This window comes from Oncorhynchus masou, chromosome 8 (genome assembly GCF_036934945.1).
Source record: "Oncorhynchus masou masou isolate Uvic2021 chromosome 8, UVic_Omas_1.1, whole genome shotgun sequence".
NCBI classification, from domain to species: Eukaryota; Metazoa; Chordata; class Actinopteri; order Salmoniformes; family Salmonidae; genus Oncorhynchus; species Oncorhynchus masou.
In genome coordinates this window covers 28,797,040-28,819,252 of record NC_088219.1, presented here as the reverse complement: position 1 = coordinate 28,819,252, position 22,213 = coordinate 28,797,040, and the positions used below count along the sequence as shown (strand labels likewise).

At 40.1% G+C, this 22,213-nt stretch overlaps 1 protein-coding gene across 2 annotated transcripts; it reads left to right on the top strand.

The window, feature by feature from the left end:
• Positions 1–9,360: 9,360 nt before the first annotated feature.
• On the top strand, positions 9,361–17,792 carry LOC135543924 (uncharacterized). Of its 2 annotated transcripts, XM_064971243.1 has the most exons (4): positions 9,361–9,383; positions 14,759–15,280; positions 15,496–15,606; positions 15,974–17,792. In XM_064971243.1, exons 2-4 carry the CDS (start codon positions 14,792–14,794, stop codon positions 16,025–16,027), a joined length of 654 nt encoding a protein of 217 aa, XP_064827315.1. In that variant the 5' UTR covers positions 9,361–9,383; positions 14,759–14,791; the 3' UTR covers positions 16,028–17,792. The 2 variants fall into 2 exon arrangements, with proteins under 2 accessions (XP_064827315.1, XP_064827316.1); XM_064971244.1 differs by lacking the exons at positions 9,361–9,383; positions 15,496–15,606 and having other exon boundaries at positions 14,589–15,280.
• The last annotated feature ends 4,421 nt before the right edge of the window (positions 17,793–22,213 follow it).

The following is a 22,213-nucleotide window of genomic DNA, read 5'->3' as shown; positions in this document are numbered from 1 at the left end:
CTACATGAATATTGTATCTGAAAGATTAAAATATGAAGTTAGAGCGACCTAACAGGTTCCAATTGATGTTCAGGTAGCGAACTTGTAGGTGGGCAAAGGAGAGTAGTTACAGATGAGAGGTGGAGTATCTGGTTCAGTAACAGTTTAACGCGTTAGCAAGGTAACCTTCACTGGTAAAAGTTTGTAGCTATCTAGTTTGCTAGCCAGCCACGTTTTCACCAGCAAACTCGTTTTTCCGACCAAATGTGTAGTCACTGTCTTGGTTTTGTTCACACGAAGTTTATTCTTCGGCAAACGAATTTCCTTATTCTGCTGGACCAACATCAGACTCATAACAGCAACGAAGGAGTCTTCTCATCTGCGCAACTGCAACTAATACCTAGACAATGGTGGATAATTGTGTCTGAAAAGTCTCGTTACTCAACATTGCTGCAAGCGAAAACAATTATATTCATGATTTATGAAATCACCCTTCTCAAAAAGTATTGAATATAATTATAATTTCGATTACTGTTAAGTATCGATGTGAGAATCTTTTAAAAATAATTTTAAAATTTTAAAAATTCATAATACAAAAATCAACTTACATGAACTATATCAAACATGTCTAACAAAACAGCAACAACCAGGGGTGTTAAAGCATGAGGCTAAACTTATCAGCTATTTTGGTCTCAGTTGTGTCCCACAGTTGTGAAGCGCACTCATGCACATACTCTGCACTGTAAAAATGTTTTGACAATGTTGATTCAAATGTACAATTGTAAGGCAACCAGCTGCAATAGGATTGAGTTGCCTCAACCTTTGGGCATATAGCTAAACCAACATATGTTCTCTAGTTTTTCTTTAATCTTTATTTAACTAGGCAAGTCAGTTAAGAACCAATTCTTTTTTTTACAATGACGGCCTACCCCGACCAAACCCTCCCCTAACCCGGACAACGCTGAGCCAATTGTGCACCACCCTATGGGACTGCCGGTCGTGATACAGCCCGGGATCAAACTATGGTCTGTAGTGACACTTCTTGCACTGAAATGCAGTGCCTTAGACCGCTTCGCCACTCGGGTGCCTTATAACTATTTGTTGAACTGTATGCTTACTCAACTTACAATTTTAGGTTGAGTGAACATATAATTAAATTTAAAAAATGTATTCCTTATTTGCATATTTTCCAGTGTAGAATGTAACTCCTAACAATACATTACATATATCATAAAGCCTTCTTTGCCAAGTTACACCTTAACGCAGTGGTCTGAAACTCCTGGTTTACAGGCCACATCAAGCCTGCAAGCAAGTCACATTATGCTGGCTTGCAAAGTGATGTGTTATTCCTATTGGAATCAGGCAGAGTGAGTTAATCACCCACAACCTGCATTGAGAATAATTTCTAGGGTAGGTGATATTGATTATTGAGACTACCTAAAGCACAAAAACTGATGTTATTTACTTTTGTGTAGCATAAGATTAATCGACCAAGCTATGTACATGCAAAAACACAGGTATTGAAATAAATAATTCTGAAATTCAACCTGCAATAAAGCATGCTGGGAAATATGATAGTGATGGATGTGGTTTTGAGCAGACATACATTTGTAATTTTACTCAACTAGCGTGTTCAAATTCAGCTCACTTCAAGCAGTTTGTTGATTTAATGTACAATTGTATGGCAACCTGCTACATAGGATTGGGAGTTTGCTCAACATTTGGGTAGATAGCTGAACCAACATACAGTGTTGCCTTCCAAAGGCAACCTTTGTAATTCTGACTTTTGATCAATTCAGCTCACTGTGAGCATATGATGCGGTTTGCTGATACGTAAAATACCTAGCCAGACATCTGGATAAGATCTGGCATGTGTCAGTAATGTCTGAGTAGAGGAACAAAACCGACATGTAATAGCAATCTGGTGCCCGACTGCACAATCAATCACATGGCATGCAACCATTGGTTCAATCACATGGCATGCAACCATTGGTTGACGCATGCAACGTTTGAGCAGGGTAACGTGACCAATATCTGTGGTGCTGCTTGTGTCAACGTCATCCTGCTGAGTCTACTTTCAAAATTAAAGTAAATCTCAATTTGACCCTTCACATACAGAAGCTTGAAAATCCCATTAGAAAAAAAGCATGAAAAACCCAATTCGTTTTATGCCCAAAATTTAGATGAGAAAAAAACGGAACATAATTTTTGATTGTTTTTATTTTAGTAAATTTGAGTCTAAGATAATAGTTTCAGTAGTTTTAGTATTTCAAATTGGTTTGTTAATTAGCGACCCATCACCCATAATTAGTGACCCATCATTCAGGGCAGGTGGGGCAGAGCCCACCCCACCTGTTTAGCTAAAAATATATATATTATTTTTTTGTTGTTGCCTGTTTTGAATGTTATTTTGGCATTAATACGTGTCACATCAGTTTTCAAACAATGTAAAAGTAAAAGATTATTGAGCTCCAAAATGCAGGTGTTTCAGCCGAGCTCAGTGCTTTCTGTGGCGGTGGGGCAGTCAGCGGAAAATACAGAGCGTAGGGGTTGGTAATGTAATCTAGTTGCGCCGTGAAGTTTTTTGTCACTCATGGGGACACTACATCACTGCAAAATCAACAACAACAAAAATCAAGCCCCTTGGGTGCTGCCATAGAGTTACATTAGAAGTGCCCATCCAAGAAGGCTCAAGGTCATTGGCCACAGATAAAATTATATTAAATCACGTTATATCTATAGTAGCTTTGACAACATCATACTTTCAAAATCTTACGTAGCAAGCAGTCATCATCATGAAACAAGTCGACAATCTACTGGCAACTCCTTTTCAATCCTTGTAATTTGAAAGGAAATAATAAAGTGAAATTGTAGATAAAATGTTATGGTGCTCATCGGCCATTGGACATAAACATTACCAGTGGTGGAAAAAGTACCCAATTGTCATACTTAAGTATAGATATCTTAATGGAGAGTTACTCAAGTAAAAGCAAAAGTCAGCCAATAAAATCTACTTGAGTCAAAGAATTTTGTTCTAAATATACTTAAGTATCACAAGTAAATGTAATTGCTAAAATATACTTAAGTATAAAAAGTCAAAGTATTTGACATTTTCTTGTTATTAACACTCAGACATCATTTACAAAAAATGCATTTGTGTTTAGTGAGTCTGCCAGATCAGAGGCAAAAGGGATGACCATGTGTTGTCTTGATAAGTGAGTGAATTTAACCATGTTCCTGTCCTGCTAAGCATTCAAAATGTAACAGCATTCAAAATGTAACAAGTACTTTTGGGTGTCAGGTAAAATGTATAGAGTAAAAAGTACATTATTTTCTTTAGGAATTAAGTGAAGTAAAAGTAAAAGTTGTCAAAAAAAATAAATAGTAAAGTACAGATACCCCCAAAACTACTTAAGTAGTACTTTAAAGTATTTTTACATAAGTAGTTTTCACCACTGAACATTAAACAACAAGTTGGAAATTGCAAATTCAACAATGAGTGGTTTGGAAGGAATCAGTGCCTAACTGCAAGCATTGAAAAGCAATCACTGCTATTCAGTGGAGTGGGTGTGTGGTCCCATGTCTGAGTTTAAGGGTCTCTTTTCCAAGCTTCAAAGGATACATATTCAACATTGGCCATGCTGTCAATCCAGCATCACTTCTGCCACATTCAAAACAACTGGAAACTCGGAAAACTGGGAAATTTCAGACTTCAGTGAGCGCCGACTGGGAAAATACGTTTTGAACAGTCATCCAACTCAGAATTGCAAGTCGGGAACTTGGGTCTCTTTCTAGAGCTCTGACCTGAAGATCACTGATGTCATCGTGATTCAACCTTGTCTTGATAGCACCATAAATCCAGAGAATGACAGAATTTTATGACAAAATTTGCCCATGAAGGAACGTAGCGCCACCTTCCTGTTCAAGTGAGCACAGCGCAACAAGGTGAGTCGAAAGATGTATTGTATGCTGCTGAATAAATTATGTAGTATGCCAGGGAGATATGAATACTGTAGTTAAGAAAGCAATACTAAGTATGTTGTGAAGTAAGCTGTTAGTAACCCATGTGCCTCACCCTAATAATTTGGTCCCTTTTCCCTTCATAATTTCACCTAATGTTCTGACTTAATGGTGCACATGTAGCCTATTGCCTGTTTTAGATAAATGTAATCATTGTCGAGTTGAAGTCGGAAGTTTACATACACTTTAGCCAACTAAATTTAAACTCAGTTTTTCACAATTCCTGACATTTGATCCTTGTAAAAATGCCCTGTCTTAGGTCAGTTAGGATCACCACATTATTTTAAGAATGTGAAATGTCCAGAACAATAGTAGAGAGAACAATATGTCACATTCCCAGTGGGTCAGAAGATTACATATACTCAATTATTATTTGGTAGCATTGCCTTTAAATTGTAACTTGGGTCAAACGTTTTGGTAGCCTTCCATAAGCCTCCCCACAATAAGTTGTTTGAATTTTGGCCCATTCCTCCTGACAGAGCTGGTGTAACTGAGTCAGGTTTGTAGGCCTCCTTGCTCACACACACTTTTCCAGTTCTGCCCACAAATTTTCTATAGGATTGAGGTCAGGGCTTTGTGATGGCCACTCCAATACCTTGACTTTGTTGTCCTTACCTCATGATGCCATCTATTTTGTGAAGTGCACCAGTCCCTCCTGCAGCAAAGCACCAGCACAACATGATGCTGCCACCCCCGTGCCACACGGTTGGGATGGTGTTCTTTGGCTTGCAAGCCTCCCCTTTTTTCTATTTTTGTTTCATCAGACCAAAGGACATTTCTCCAAAAAGTATGATCTTTGTCCCCATGCGCAGTTGCAAACCGTAGTGTGGCTTTTTATGGCGGTTTTGGAGCAGTGACTTCTTCCTTGCTGAGCGGCCTTTCAAGTTATGTCGATATAGGACTCGTTTTACTGTGGATATAGACACTTTTGTACCTGTTTCCCCCAGCATTTTCACAAGTCCTTTGCTGTTATTCTAGGATTGATTTACACTTTTAGCACCAAAGTACATTAATCTCTAGGAGACAGAACGTGTCTCCTTCCTGAGTGGTATGGCGGCTGCGTGGTCCCATGGTGTTTATACTTGCATACTATTGTTTGTACAGATGAATGTGGTACCTTCAGATGTTTGTAAATTGCTCCCAAGGAAGAACCAGACCTGTGGAGGTCTAAAAAAAAAAAGAGGTCTTGGCTGATTTCTTTTGATTTTCCCATGATGTCAAGCAAAAAGGCACTGAGGTTGAAGGTAGGCCTTGAAATACATCCACAGGTACACCTTCAATTTACTCAAATGATGTCAATTTGCCTATCAGAAGCTTCTAAAGCCATGACATAATTTTCTGGAATTTTCCAAGCTACTTAAAGGCACAGTCAACTTAGTGTATGTAAACTTCTGACCCACTGTAATTGTGATACAATGAATTATAAGTGAAATAATCTGTCTGTAAACAATTGTTGGAAAAATTACTTGTGTCATGCACAAAGTAGATGTCCTAACCAACTTGCCAAAACTATAGTTTGTTAACTTCTTGAAACTCCCCATCCCGGATCCGAGTTTGTGACTAAAGCCTCAGGCTCATTAGCATAACGCAACGTTAACGATTTCTGAAAATCGCAAATAAAATGAAAATAATGCGTCTGCTCTCAAGCTTAGCCTTTTCTTAACAACACTGTCATCTCAGATTTTCAAAATATGCTTTTGAACCATAGAAATTGACTAATTTGTGTAAGAGTATGCAAAGCTAGCATAGCATTTTGAGTAGCATTTAGCACGCAACATTTTCACAAAAACAAGATAACCAAATAAATAAAATCATTTACCTTTGAAGAGCTTCTGATGTTTTCAATGAGGAGACTCTCAGTTACATACCAAATGCGCAGTTTTTCCTGGAAGCGTCTGTGTGTAGGAGAAATCGTTTCGTTTTCTACATTGCGTCTGGCTACCGAAACGAACCGAAAATTCAGTCACCTACAACGTAAAACTTTTTCCGGATTAACTACATAATATCGACCGAAACATGGCAAACGTTGTTTGGAATCAATCCTCAAGGTGTTTTTTCACATATCTCTTCATTGATATGCAGTTCGTGGAAGCTTGCTTTCCTCTCTGTATCCCATGGAAAAATACTGGCAGGTGACTTTTGCGCACCAATTTCGGCGCAGGACACCGGGCGGACACCTGGTAAATGTGGTCTCTTATGGTCAATCTTCCAATGATCTGCCTACAAATACGTCACAATGCTGCAGACACCTTGGGGAAACGACAGAAAGGGCAGGCTCATTCCTCTCGCATTCACAGCCATATAAGGAGACAATGGAAAACAGAGCCTCAAAAATCCTTGTCATTTCCTGGATGCCATCTCATCTTGGTTTTGCCTGAAGCTCACGTTCTAGGGCACGCACAGAGAATATCTTGGTATTTCTGGACACGTCAGAGTGTTTTCTTTCGAATGCTATCAATTATATGCATAGTCGAGCATCTTTTTGTGACAAAATATCTTGTTTAAAACGGGAACGTTTTTCATCCAAAAATGAAATAGCGCCCCCATAGATGTAAGAGGTTAACAATAAATTTATGGAGTGGTTCAAAAATTAGTTTTAATGACTCCAAAAGTGTATGTGAACTTCCGACTTCAACTGTATATTGTAAGAGCTTTCATTTTCTTTTTATGTCCCCTTTATTTATCCTATGGTTCTGACTTGGTGTACAGGGAGAATACTGTAAGAATGGTCCATGTTCTGAATTCTGTCTTGGTACATTTCAAAAGTGCTGAACAAATAGTTATATTGACTACGTCCGTTCTAGCTTGCTCATTAATGTCTTAAATTAAATGTACCGATTGCCTCTTCTCCGCTCATCGTTCCCTTATGCCATAGTTTGTACATCTCAATTCTCAGTAGAAACCACATTTGTTTAAGCAAGTCAGCTTTATCAGCTATGTTTTTTTAAAGTCAGTAAATTAGTCTGAATTAACTGTTTCGCTCCCAGAAAAGGCTCCGCTGATAGCCAGGTGTAGCAGTAGTAAGGATTCACTCCATGGTGCTGAAAAGAAAGCTCTGCTTTTGGGACAGCTTTATGTAGGCCCTATCAGTTTGTGGGCACTGTTTGTCACCGTTATAGTGCAATTAATGTATTGTTTAGTGTTGTGGCTTTACTGGCATGCATCTGCAACATTTCTATTTTTTGCCCCCACCACAATTTACATGCTAAAATCGCCACTGCCTTGGTGTAATATTTCCATTGTAAAGGGAACTGTAAAATCCCTTTTACATCCACCACATGGATTTGCACTGAACAGAAATATAAATGCAACATGTAGAGTGTTGGTTTCATGAGCTGAAATAAAAGATTCCAGAAATGTCCCATACGCACAAAAAGCTTATTTCTCTCAAATGTTGTGCACCAATTTATTTACATCCCTGTTTGTGAGAATTTCTCCTTTGCCAAGATAATCGATCCACCTGACATATGTGGCTTATGATGAAGCTGATTAAACAGCATGATCATTACACAGGTACACCTTGTGCTGAGGACAATAAAAGACTACTCTAAAATTTGCATTTTCCCCCCTTATTTTTAGTCTCAGCCCCCATCCCCGCAGGAGGCCTTTTGCCTTGCATAATTTTAAATAAGAATTTCTTCTTAACTTACTTGCCTAGTTAAAAAAATACACTGAGTTGCAGAAACATTAGGAACACCTTCCTAATATTAAATTCCTTCAGAACAGCCACAATTTGTTCAGGAGTTGACTGGGTGTCAAAAGCATTTGACAGGGATGCTGGCCAATGTTGACTCCAAGGCTTCCCACAGTTGTGTCAAGTTGTCTGGATGTCCTTTGAGTGATGGATCATTCTTGATACACACAGGAAACTGTTGAGTGTTGAAAATCAAGCAGCGTTGTAGTTATTGACATACTCAAACCAGTACGCCTGGCACCTACTACCATACCCTGTTCAAAGGCACATAAATATTTTGATTTGCCCATTCATCCTCTAAATGGCACACATACAATCAATCAATAACATTTATTTATAAAACCCTTCTTACATCAGCAGATTTCTCAAAGTGCTGTACAGAAACCCAGCCTAAAACCCCAAACAGCAAGCAATGCAGGTGTAGAATACACAATCCATGTCTCAATTGGCTCAAGGCTTAAAAATCCTTTTACCTGTCTCCTCCCCTTCACCTACATTTATTGAAATAGATTTAACAGGTGACATCAATAAGGGATCATAGCTTTCACCTGGATTCACCTGGTCAGTCTATGTCATGGAAAGAGCATGACTTATTTGCTCTATGATAAGAGATTATATATTTTTTTTTACAATGACAGTTTGTAATATTCCTCCCATTCAGAATGGACCTGTTTTTACTCCACGTCAGTTATCATATTTAGCACAATCCTACAAAGAAGACACGCTATTTTGTTCTCCAGCATTCTGACTTTCTATGTGATTCGTCAGTCCGATAGGTTAGGCCAGCTCCATTATTTTACGCAGTCTCTGTTCAGGTAAAGAACTTGAACAATTTGAAAACACTTGCTGTTCACTAGTCAAATAAGCTCTGCACACAAACACACAGCTCCGATGTTTCTTGCGTCAGATGAGTCTCCTCCAGCTACTGTCACAGATGCCAAGGCCATGGCAGTGTGGTATCCCTGGCAATGTGATTTTCACAAATTAGTCACAAATCAGCATGCCAGAGACACACACAGCCACAACAAAGGAGAACTCCACATTGCTTTAGTATCAGAAAAACCTGCGACCCTCCTCTTTTGCTTCTGTCCTCCCTCTCCTTCTCCATCTCCTTCCTCTCTCACGTTCCTTTCCCCCTCCCTCCCTCCCTCCACTCTCCCATGCTCTGTTTAACGTTGGGTATTCCCTCATTAACTGCTACGCCTCAGAAATAAAAAGATGACATGTTACTGATAGCTGTTAATGATTAGCCTGTGATTTGATGTCAAAGACCCCATAATCTCACAGCAGGTGTGAGGGAAATCAGCTGCAAGTTATAAAAGTGTTGAATAGTCAAAGAAAAAGCTCAGAACACACACAGTCCCACACATACCAGTCCAGGTACACTGTTGTTCAAAACATCCCCACGTACCAGCAATATCTCACGTGTCGTATCCAGCCAAACGCCTTGTGCTTGTCTCGATCTCTCTGGCATTCCCATGTGAGCAGAGAGGCTGTGTAACCTGTTAGAGCAGCCCCAGGCAGAGACCTTGGCTCTCTCTCTCCCCTTGTATTTTTATTGGTCCTGACGGAAGACTGTGCATGTGAGCGCCACCTCCAGATTTTAATGAGAAGCACAAACCCCTCGTGGGAACACATGTTCCCAGCAGCAGGTCATAGGGCTGCTCGTTAGAGAGACGGGAAGAGGAAGGTAAGAGCAATAAAGGCAGGGTTGTGAGAAGGGAATAAATAGACTTATGTTTCCTTAGACTATCTACTGTATGCTGACACTGATGACATGGGTGATAGAATAGTACACTCTAAAGCGCAAATACCTGTAAAGTCAAAAGGTCACACATGAGCACATGCACACACACACACACACTTTCGTAGAATGGGTCTTCTGGTGAGAACAGTACACACGGCATGTGGGGAGTTGACCCTGTGGGATAGGTCTGATAGAACAGACTCACTTATGTCATGATCTGTTAGGGCCTCAAACTGATTAGGGATACATTTCAAACACTGCTTTTGCGCTAGGGTCTGGGTAGTTATATGCTGGAAACACAGTCGTGTCTCTGTAAGGGTGGTCATAGTCACGGCAACACTTTACTCACAAGACCAGTTGCAGGTCGCTCACTGTCTGCATAATGCTTACATGTTACATTTGTATATTAAACTGTCTCGTCTTTCGGATGGGACGTTAAAACGGGTGTCCTGACTCTCTGTAGTCACTAAAAATCCCACGGAACTTATCGTAAGAGTAGGGGTGTTAACCCTGGTGTCCTGCCTAAATTCCCAATCTGGTCCTCGTACCATCATGGTCACCTCATCATCCCCAGCTTCCAATTTGCTCATTCATCCCCCTTCCTCTTCGTGTAACTATTCCCCAGGTCGTCGCTGTAAATGAGAATGTGTTCTCAGTCAATTTACCTGGCAAAATAAGGGTTAAATAAATAAAAAGCTCTCTCACTTGTATAATACATCTGAAAATGATTCATATTTAGAGTTGGATAAATGTAATTATGGTTGTACCTCTATGAACAACAATCACTGGTGCCAACAGTGAATAAATAAACTCGTCAGCCAATTTGTGATGATTTATGTTCTGTGACACTCCACAGCTGCCTAGCAAACCGGTCACTCATCCCAGCTGCTCATGGCACGTAAATAATATGGCTCATAAATTCACAGCTCTCACTCCCACAGTCTAATTGAGCAATCGCTGAACTATAGGGGGATTGTACAAGCTTTACGGTAACTTGTTGGGACTCCTGTTCAGGACTGCAATCCTCTGCTAGCTGTGCTATCGGTGTGTGAGGGTTGGAGCTTGTTTAATGGGAATCACACTACAATAACACCTAGATTCTCCCATGCCTGAGATCTCTCCTTACATGTTCAGCTCCGGGAGACGTCGCCCTGCTCCACATGCCTGTCGTGATCTCGGCATGTGATCCTTTGTTTCATGCCCGTTTGTCCTCGTCCAGCTTCTCAGAGCCCCTTTCCCGTAGATTGACGTTTACTGTCATGAATCTTGCACTGGAGGCAGAACTGAGTGGTGTTCGCTAGATGGGACAACTGCAAAGTCAAATTGGCTATAGGCTTATTGTAAAAATGTATGAAAACAAAAATGAACTTTTTGGTCTTAATTTAAGGTTAGGCATTAGGGTTAGCAGTATGGTTAAGGTTAGGTTTCAAATCCAATTTTAATACTTTGTAGCTGTGCCAGCTTTGGAGTGTGCTGACCACTGTAGAGCTGCCTCCAGGGCAAGATTGATGACAATAAATGCCGACCTGCCCCCTTCCCTGCCCCTCACGTCCCCCTTCCCAACTAGAGGGTCCGGTCAAGGCAGCCCCGGGGGCGGGAGTCAGTGACTGCTCATAAATGGGGGGAGATTGAGTGACCAAGACAACTCTCTGATCCCTGACTTCTGACTCCTGGGACCCTCGATGTCCTCCAATAAAGACATAATTACATTAACTTATCAAAACCATTGGTCTCGTTCTTGATCTATGTCGCCAGATGCGACAGAGGACAAAAGACATTGTTGCATTGTTATATTCTGGAAAATGTATAGGTATAACAACAATAATTCTAGACTCATGTTAATTTGCCTATTAGCACTTTCTCTTCTGGTGATAGAATGATTCCCTTGTAAATGAAAGTTCTGGATTGCATGTATACAATTTTCCTCTTTGGAGCTGAATGCGACAGGAGGAAGTGGTGGGCAGAGACTGACGCCTTTCACTCCTCTATAAATCAGGCTTTATGAGTTGACATTGTGCCATTTGTTGTTACTCCACAACAATTCAAAGAGAGGTTTGTTGGTCTGTCCCTCCAGTTACACAAGCAGCTCTTTCAGCATTGCTCTGTGTGTGGGAAGCCATGTTCTCTCTCTCTCTCTCTCTCTCTCTCTTTCTGGTGAAACATAAATACCAAGTGTCAACCTATAGCTGCTCCATCCATTTTTGGTATGCATCCATTGGTATGTACCCATTGATTCTTGAAGAATATAAGTTATAAACGCCTCATGAGTTGAGTTCAACTGTCGTACCCCATACCCAAAATAACCCAAAATATAAGATTGTTTTACTCCAATGTTTGTAAACAAAGCAATTGTAAACAAACACCAGTGTTGTGTTCGAGACCACCTAAAGTGAGACCGATTCAAGATCAAAACTGGAGCAAATCGAATCCGAGTCAAGACCAAGACCAGAGGGGGGTGAGCTGTCTGAGACCGAGTCAAGACTGACACCATAAAAATGGAGTCCAATTCAAGACCATGATTGTAATTGTGTCAAATCGCTACAATAGTATTTCTGTGTTCATATTTCAGAAGAACACATGGATTCTTTGGACCTGTGTTCCCCAACTGGTTTTTATCCCCCCCCCCCTCCCCCCCCCAAGTATGCTGAGCAAAAAAAATAAAAAATAATGTATAATTTTTTATTTTTTATTGTTGGACATAAAAAGACATCAACAAAAGAAACACCAGGAAATCAGCGCCAAGTGATTTTAATCTTGGATATCTGTTCTGAAGTATTCCCACACATAGAGTGACCATATGTGATGGTATACTAATACTAATAAATAATAATTGGTTAGATTTATATAGCGCTTTTCTACCAACTGAGGTACACAAAGTGCTTTACACAGTAGGGGGAAACTCACCTCAATGTGTAGCACCCTCCTCAGTGATACACGGCGACCATTTTTGTGCCAGCACGACACATCAGCTATCAGGTGGAGAGGTGAGGTGTAAAATATGCCAATTAGGAATGAGGGGGATGATTAGGTGGCCATGATGGAATGTGACCAGATTGGGAATTTAGCCATGACTGGGGTGAACACCGCTACTCTTACAATAAGTGCCATGGGATTTTGAATGACCAGATAGTCATGACAACCATTTTAACGTCCCATCCGAAAAACGGCACCCTACGCTGGGCAATGTCCTCCAATTTATGGTTTGAAATGATTATGTTTATAGTCAAATATTATATCTGTTTAGGCTTCTTGTGGTCAATTTGAAATCTAAAAATATGTTTTTTATTGTGTTCCGCCCCGACCATCTGCTCAAGAAAAAATAGCCTGCAGCTGAATCTCGTTGAGGATCCCTGCTGTAGACATTCAAGAATGGTGAAAAAATGCATGCTGAGGGCAAATAAACAGCCACTACATATTATCACCAATTCAAACAGATCTATAATAGATAAAAAGACCAAATATGTTACAACTTCCCCAGGTTTCCCCTTACTAATAGTGAGCACACAACTTTAAAATAATTTCCCTCATTCTTCCCTACCAGCAAATCAAGTTCATTCTGATAAGCGAATGTTTGGGGATATTTTTCAGCGAAAGTAAAGGACAGTAATGTTAGGAGTAAAGTAGGAAGCCCAGGTCTCAATAGGCGGAAATATATTAACGTGTCATAAAAGGAGTGTGGCCTGGCAAAGCGGTTTTATCCGCTGGCTGAATGGGAGCTGATTATTATGAGTTTTTTTACTACACCGGTCTCGAGAAGAGATTATGAGTTGATATTTTTGTGTTAGTAGATAGGATATTAAAAATTCCGCATAAAGAAAATATGAACATTTTCACACCAGTGGTGTTTCCACCAAACGGACTTGTAGTGGATAACAATCAGTGTGTAGAGACGTAGTGCACACAAAATGTATTTTTCAATGTGTTTCTATAGTTATGTCACGTTTTTTGCGTAAATAGTGAATGTGCCTACTCAGGTGTTTGAACGTGCGTTCTAGTCAACAGCTCACAGAAACTAGGCTGTGAGGGTAGACTAAACTACATGATGCGATTATTGTTAATAAAAGTGAGAATATTTGTGTTTGACAAAAAGCAGTCAAGCATCGATCATCATATCACTAGAATCAGACCTTCGGTAGTGTAACGACCCTGGGTTTATAAGCGCGGAAATCGACCCTGCCGCACGAGCATGCTTTTTCGATAGCGCGCCGGACCTCGGGCTAGGAAGGTCGAGGGTTCGAGACTTCCTCCCTGCCTGTTTCATTACAATATTTACTGGAAAGCAGCATCAAGATCACGTGCACTTTCACCACCCTGTGAAGTTTATTTATTTAATATGTAGCCTAATAAACTTCATGCTTTCGCTCTTTTGTCCATAATAAGAATATCATTATGTATGTAGCCTACCTGCATATACTGTATCTGCGAGCTGTTGGCTCGAGCGCACGTGCAACGACTCGAGTGGGCACATTCGCTATAACCCAACATCTTTTGTCACAAAACGATCAGTAGATTTGAAAATGCGATGGAAACCAATGTCATTGTATTTTTTATTCGGTACATGGGAATTTAACAGCACAATTATTTTTTCTGTGCATCACGTCATCACGGACGAAAAAGTAAATGTGACGCAAACAAACCTAGCCACTGACACACTTGTTAGATTACACAGAGCTTTGACAGAAATCCACACCACACACACGAATAATGGTAACACCTTCAGCATTCTGTATGTGTCTGCACCACCACAGATGGCCAGCAGATATAACACTTGCTTCACTTCCATCAATAAAACTAAGGCCAAGAAAGATTTTGTAATTTCTCAAATGTTTCCCAAATTGCACCTACGGTTTGATTATTAGAGTCTGTAAATGTCCGCTTCAAATTGAATAAGTAACCACATTTTTTTATGTAAATTCAAAGCAGATTTATTTAACAGTTTGTCACTCCTCTGAAGGACTGTATGACTTATCTTTAGTAGTGGCAATGGTTATTATTGGAACTGATCATTCCAGTGAATTATAAACTATTTGAGTCAATGGGGCTGTTTGGCTGCAAGGCTGGTGTCAGTTTGGGAACACCCACTGTCTCTTTCCAGGCCCTCCCTCTCCTCATCTCTCTATCCAACATCAGTCTGAGCTCCACACCTCCTCAGGACAGACCTGCAGTACACCAATAATTCTGTGAGATCTCATCAGACCTGAATTTTCCTGATTGCCATCTGATCAAGATCAAACAGGTTCTGGGTATAAAGGCTCATCACATCAGCTTACTGGATCCACAACCACATTTATCTGCAATAAGATACTTTCTCGTTCTAGACTGAGTTGAAGGGGATCTCTCCATAACAGGCCATGAGGGTGAGCCGGGTGTTACAGCTGTCCATCTGCCTGGTGGGCCTCAGCCTGGCATGGCGCTCCCCACCACCAGGCAAACCCTCCATAGAGGGGGGTGGCCAGGTTCCTGTGGGCCAGATACAGGTGCTCTCTGTGGGGCTGCTCCAACTGCTCCAGGGGGTGCAGGAGAGTGCCTGGAGGATGGAGAGGCAGGGCGACCAAGTGTCAGAGGAGCTGATGGGAGACACCCAGGCTGTGGAGAGGCTTCGAGAGCAAGGTGTGCAGGTAGGAAGGACCCACAGGCAGGTGACAAAGAACCTCCAGATGATGACAGCACAGAGCGACAGGCTAGAGAATGCAGCCCAGGACGTGCAGCTGGGACTGGAGACTTTATTGGCCGAGCAAGGTGCCTTGGAGCTCAGGATGTGCCGTGTCCTGGAGAGGGTGCAGAGCATAACCAAGCCAGTTCTAAGGATGGAAAAGCAGCTTAATATGAACCTGATGAAGGTGAGCTATTACACATTTCTAACTATATAACCTGCTCCTTCTCTCCTCCCTAGTCACCATTTCTCTGTTTTTTTCAGCTAATGAGTCTAAAAGAAGAACATTAGCATATTATGCCTTTCAATTGATAATCACCTCCAGGTGTTTCATGCCTGTATTTCCGCTGTTCTGTATTTGGTCCGAACTTACATCTGTCTATCAATACGTGTGTGCTTTAGGTGTTAGTGGACACTCAGTCCAGACGTCTGGCTGACCTAGCCTTGGAAGTTATGACCCGGGACAGATTGATTGATAAGTATCTGCAGCACATTGTTGACCTGGAGGAACAGGTATAGTGCAATGGCGCCACGGTTATACACCAACAAAATACAAATTGAGACAAAACTCGATAGAAACCCTTGTTCTCATAAAACTAATGTACACGACCAAAGAAATATCAAAGAGCATATAAAGACCAGCACAAACTGTACATAAAACATCCTGTCTTACAATCAGAGACAGCAATGGGTATGGAAAGTATAGGCTACACGTTTGATTGAGTCTTTGGAGAACAACTATTTGGGGTGATATCCATGTTTTTTCTCTGCTCTGTGTGCTACTGATGTAGTGTGTTTTTCTCTGTGAAGCACCATATGTTTTAGGAGTGTAAAGGAATGGAACATTGCTGTTCCTCCTCTGTGTTTGTGTGTGTTCCAGGCGTCTCGTATCAGAGGGGAGAGGCCTCCCACCAGCGCTGAGGGCAGATTCTGATGATGGCTCTGGCTTTTGTCTGGGCAACAACCACAGCTGCATCAATATAAACACTCCATTCAAAACTATAAGAAAACAACATAGTTATAGTGGAAATCTGAGAAAGAAAGACACATAGCATTATTCATACCATATTCAAGCTTCATTTCTTCATCCAGATACTATGAGATCATCTGATTGGAATTTTAAAAGGTAGACATCCTTGTTGGGTAATCTCCAAAGTGGTGTGGCTCTGTGTTAATGTTTGAGGTTCATATTTGGAAGCTTTGTATTGCAATCCCTTGTCAGCTGGTGCCTCTAGGGCAATTCAGGCAGATGTTAGAGGGCCCTTTTACTGAAGCATGTGTTTGTTTCATACAATTGTGTTTTGCTTTTGATGTTTTCTTTTCTTTTCATGCATTGTGTAATTAATGTGTATAGATATCCATACTAGTGTTTATTGATGTGTTCATGCAGGGCTCATCTACAAAAGAGATCTTGGTCTCAGCATGACTCAATGCTTAAAACTGCAATATGTAACTTTTTGGGAAACTCCACCAAATTGACATAGACATTTGTGTTATATATCTGTCATTCGCATTGAAAGCAAGTCTAAGAAGCGGTAGATCTGTTCTATGTGCACTATTTCTATGCTACCCATGCTTAAGTTTTGTTTTTGCATCTTTTACTTTAGCTTTTGTACACCAACTTCAAACAGCTGAAAATACAATATTTTGGGTTATGGACAATATATTTTACAGTGGTTTAGATGGTACAATGATTCGCTACACTATATTGCTTGTTTTGCCACATAAACTGAAATTAGGCAAACTATTTGAATTTTAGCAACCAGTATATTTCTGCATAGTTAGTGCATCTTTAAATAAAGGCAAACCCTTTTTAAATAAATGCAACCACAATCAAATAAACAGATTCAAGGTAATGGACTGGATCAGACTGCCTGGGAAAAAAATATTCCTGTCAACTTTGGCTGATTGGCTAATTCTCCTTGAACGTAAAAAAAAAAAAAAAAAAAAAGGGCTCTGTGGCTGTATTCTAGAGGTACAGGAGACCTCATCTTTTCAGCTGTCCGACAACCAAATGTGGCAAAGGTTGTGTGTGAAAGCTTTGAGGACTGTCCTATCTGATGGCCTCAAGTCTGTGAGATCTAAATGCATGAATGCTGTCCGACTGTTGTTCCCAAAAATAAACAGCCAGAGCAACAAACTCTGACCCAACATGACAAAGAGAATATACAGTAATGTTCCTGTAAATCTATTTGAAATGTGCCTACAGTTCTTCATTTGACTTGGACATTTTAGCCATTTAGCAGACGCTCTTATCCAGAGCAACCTACAGGAGCAATTAGGGTTAGGTACTTTGCTCAAGGCCACATCGACTGATTTGTTTCACCTAGTTGGCTCGGGGATTCGAACCATCGACTTTTCTGCACAACACTCTTACCCGCTAGCTACCAGACACCCCACTGACATACTCCAACAGGTCTTTACTCTTGAATTCATTTACATTTAATTTCAGCCAACCTATGTTACCAGATATTGAAGATGGAAGATCAAAGCAAACTGAGTGTGCAATTTCATTGTCACACACAATATGTTCAGTTTCAGGTATGATCTTTGTCATATTGTGTGGAGTATGATAATGAGCTTCAGAGTATAGTTGCTCTAGGCTATCATGATTCTGAACTACACTGAACAAAATTTAATGCAACATGTAAAGTGTATGTTTCAACATGCAACACGTTGAAATTAAAGATCCCCGAATATTTCCGTATGCACAAAAAAAGCTTATTTCTCTCAAATGTTGTGCACAAAGTTGTTTACATCCCTGTTAGTGAGCATTTCTCCTTTACCAAGATAATCCATTAACCTGACAGGTGTGGCATATCAAGAAGCTGATTAAACAGTATGATCATTACACAGGTACACCTTGTGCTGGGGACAATAAAAGTCCACTCTAAAATATGCAGTCTTGTCACACAACACAATGCCACAGATGTCTCAAGTTTTGAGTGAGCGTGCAATTGGCATGCTGACTGCAGGAATGTCCACCAGAGCTGTTGCCAGATAATTCTCTGTGCATTTCTCTACCATAAGCCGCCTCCAACATCGTTTTAGAGAATTTGGCAGTACGTCCAACTGGCCTCACAACCGCAGGCCATGTGTAACCACTCCACATCTGTCTTCTTCACCTACGGGATCGTCTGAGACCAGCCACCCGGACAGCTGCTGAAACTGTCACACCAGATACTGACTGGTTTTCTGATCCACGTCCCTACTTTTTTTCAAAGGTATCTGTGACCAACAGATGCATATCTGTATTCCCAGTCGTGTGACATCCTTATATGAACTGTAACTCTGTCAAATCTTGGGTACCCCCACGAGCTTTGTGGCCCCACCAGAGTTCGGCCCCCAAAGATAGCGTAAGAACACGTCATACACCACAATGTTTTTTTTTTATTACAGGAAATTAGCCATACAACTGAAAAAATACTCAGCCTCATGGCAAAATGTATAGAATAGCAGGAAATTAGCTCTAAAACAGCAACATTTTCTCTCAGCCGCATGGCAAAATGTGTAAAATGCCATGGATCAGCAATGAAATTGCTAATTTTTCTTTGCCCAATGGCAAAAAATACAATGCAGTGGCTCCCGCGAAACTACGATAAACCGCTGCATTTACTCAAATGTGACACCTTATAATAGGTTTATGGATTTGCAGACTCCATTCAATAGGAGTACTGGAATGCATTCAACTATAGATACGCTTTTTCAATGTATTTTGTCATTTAAGTAGCCAGCCCATAGTCGCCCACAACAGCTTTGTGCGAATATGCGGACACTATACCTCAGGGTTTTACACAAAGTTGCGTGACATGACAGTAGGCGGAGGATGGCTCGAAGTACCGAGGATGCTAGCGCGTCACTGACATCATTATCAAAAGCCTTCAGAGGAGTCAGAAACGATGAAACCTGGTTGGAAAAGTTACTCTTCTTTGTTTTGTTTTTTTTCATTTTACAACGACGATAATTGACATACGAAAAATAATATGTTTGTCATCTTGTCACCAATTGTTTGCAAACTTGACACCGCCTGAATTTGCCGGTCATTGTTGATGCCACCTGTCGACGTTTTGGTTACCACTTTTTTGTTTCATAACATAATTAACTGTTCTGTTATTGACATAGTCTTAAGTTCTCACTGCAAATAACTTTTTTTACTGTTCTTAACATATTCAATTCAAGCAATTTGGTACGATTGCATTTGATCATTACAATGAAGGCTATTGATGATGATACGAAGTTGACTTGCTTAACCACAGGAGGAGATACTGGCATCCAACTAATATAAGGATTACATCAAATTAAATCACAACTTTAAATAAAGTTAGATTAGATTTAGTCATATTCTTTAATTAACATATGTTTGGTTGAGATGGAGAGGTGAATCCAACATATCAATGATTAATTTGTAGACAAACTGGAATTAAAATCAGTCTAAGTCAGTGGCACAGATGGAACTATCCAAATGTTGATATTTGGTTGCATTGACAACTTAACACAATTCAATATCTCTAAATATCATTACATTTTAAATAAAACAGATCTTGAAACCATGGGCCTATTTTTAGTTGAATTCTGTGTTGAATTGAAACAATAGCTGTTGATTACTTTGTATATAGGCCTAAATAGCACCATTAAAGATATGAGTGATACAGTATGGTCACATTTCATTTGCTCTATTAAACCCTTTGGAATGAGCAGCAGTGAATTTATTTCGTTTTTAAGTGGAGATCTCTCAACAATAATTCTCAGTAGTAATTAGTACACATTAGTAATAGTCGGTGACAAATAACTAAGCAGGGCCGGGCTTAGTTAAAATCCTGGATGGGATACCAAAGGGTAGCTGTAAATAGATGACTTCTCCAGTAGGAGGTGCTGCCAAGCCTATAGGAAAATAATTATAGTTGATATAACATTGTTTTAAAGGTATGAATTCAACATATTTAAACAAGATTAGGTTATGTTGAAATTTGGTTACCATGATGACATAATGTTGGCATTGAAATTTCACCCTCAAAACAACAGTTGAATACTTTTTTCAAATCCACTGTATTTTCCATGTAGATTCCACGTCACAATACGTAGACAAATTATGTTGAAATGTTGATTCAAACAGATTGGCCCAGTGGGTTGTCACTTCCCCATAACCTGACAGAGTAAGAACTTCACTTTGTAAAATAATGTAGGCTCCCCATTATTGTTTATATGCATAATTATGGAATCTATGAATACGATTGGCCTGTGATAAAAGTATACATAATTCAGTAAACTAGTAACTGGAGTTGTTGACCTGCATATGAAATTATGTAGGTCACAGGATATTATGCGTACACTATTTTGGCTGTGTGACTGTATTCAGGCATCAGATATAAACCAGATATTTATACAAACTTCTACTAGAATAGTCCCTATGGACAGACCGTAATAGGATTGCATTCAGGGATTTCTTTGTTCACATTTGGTTATTCCATTATTGTATTACATCCCCTATCTTATGAAACAGTATGTGTAGTGTGTGTGAGTGGGTGTGTATGTGGACCATATTTGACTATGGCTGATCAACAAATCTTCAGCTCAGATTTCACAGTTCCCCAGTATGATAGCATCACACATCAACCCTTTTTGACGTTAAGGTTAAGTGAATGGTATTCAATCTAAAGTCTGACCAGGCACAACTTTTATTTGGATCATTGTTTTTGATGGGGAGAGCCTTTCACGACTGGTAATCTCTTAACACTCTTCAATTATTCTAAGTAGAATAGCAGTGACTGCTCAGAAGTTCCATGTTTTTACTCACGTTGTGCTGTACGTAATATTATGTAATCCACTGATTGGGTCATCAGTGATTGACATTAAAGGTTTCACTTAGTGGCATCAGTTCAGTTCAGCTAAACCTAGGGTATGGCAAAGTGGGGCATTTCTACACAATTTAAAATGCTATTTGGAGAACAGCAAAAACTAACAAAAATGACTCCAGCCATTAATTATCATCGCAATGTTAGGTTTACAGGTGAACGGCATATACAATGTCAACCACGACTCAACCACATCATAAATGTACTAATTTACTTGTGGAACTGTGCATACGGTGCAACGTGATAATTTAGGCTATTAAGATAACTCAATCACTGTTCACAAAACCTGCAGTTATGAACAATGCAAACCTGTACGTGTAGTGACAGTAGGCCTCTAATCAGAGACATTTCTTTTCCTTTCTTTGCACTGGAAAAATGTAGCCTTTTATAAACACGTCATGCAATTCTACTGCACCTTACATGACTGGAGACATAAGCAACATATTTTTTAATATGACACATTAGTAGCCTATTCTGCTGACACTGACAAACAGATCAGTAAAAATGACCTTGTCTTGAATGAAACCATCTAATCTAGACCTACGAAAAGGGGAAACACAAATTCTACCATATGATGCACATCGAGCCTGGAAAAGGACATTGTTATCCCCAAAAATGTTTCCAGTGATAAAGACAGTGAATATGTACAATAAGATATGCTACTGTTCGCTCAATTGGGAGTTGGGAATGTTGATAACTAGAGACAGATGAGTATATTCTTGTCTTCTCTTTTCAGCAATAGTCATTTGCTTTCTAAACTATGTTTTTCCTACGATTTGAATTTTTGAAATAATGCGAAAGGCCTAGGCCAATTTAACTGCTTTTCACTGACTGCAGCAATTCAACAATCAGCTATGATAGCGCCGGAAGAAATGGTAGCCGTTTTACGGGTGCCTAACCAATTGTGCCATTATGTGTTTCTGCCACGGTATTTTACGGCAAAAAAGAGCTTCTGGATATCAGAACAGCGATCACTCACCTTTTTCTCTAATAAGCAGGATGCACAGGATGTACTTCAGACACCCGACAAGGCCAATATCCCTGTCATTGGCAGGAGAAAGAGACCCAGGTATAGAGGACACAGGGCGGGGTACCTTGTAAGGATCCGCCGACAGCGAGTGGGAAATCTGCCTTTACCATCAATATTACTTGCCATCATACAATCATTGGACAATAAATTAGACGAGGTACAATCACGAATATCCTACCAACGGGACACCAAAAACTGTAATATCTTATGTTTCACCGAATCGTGGCTGAATGACGAC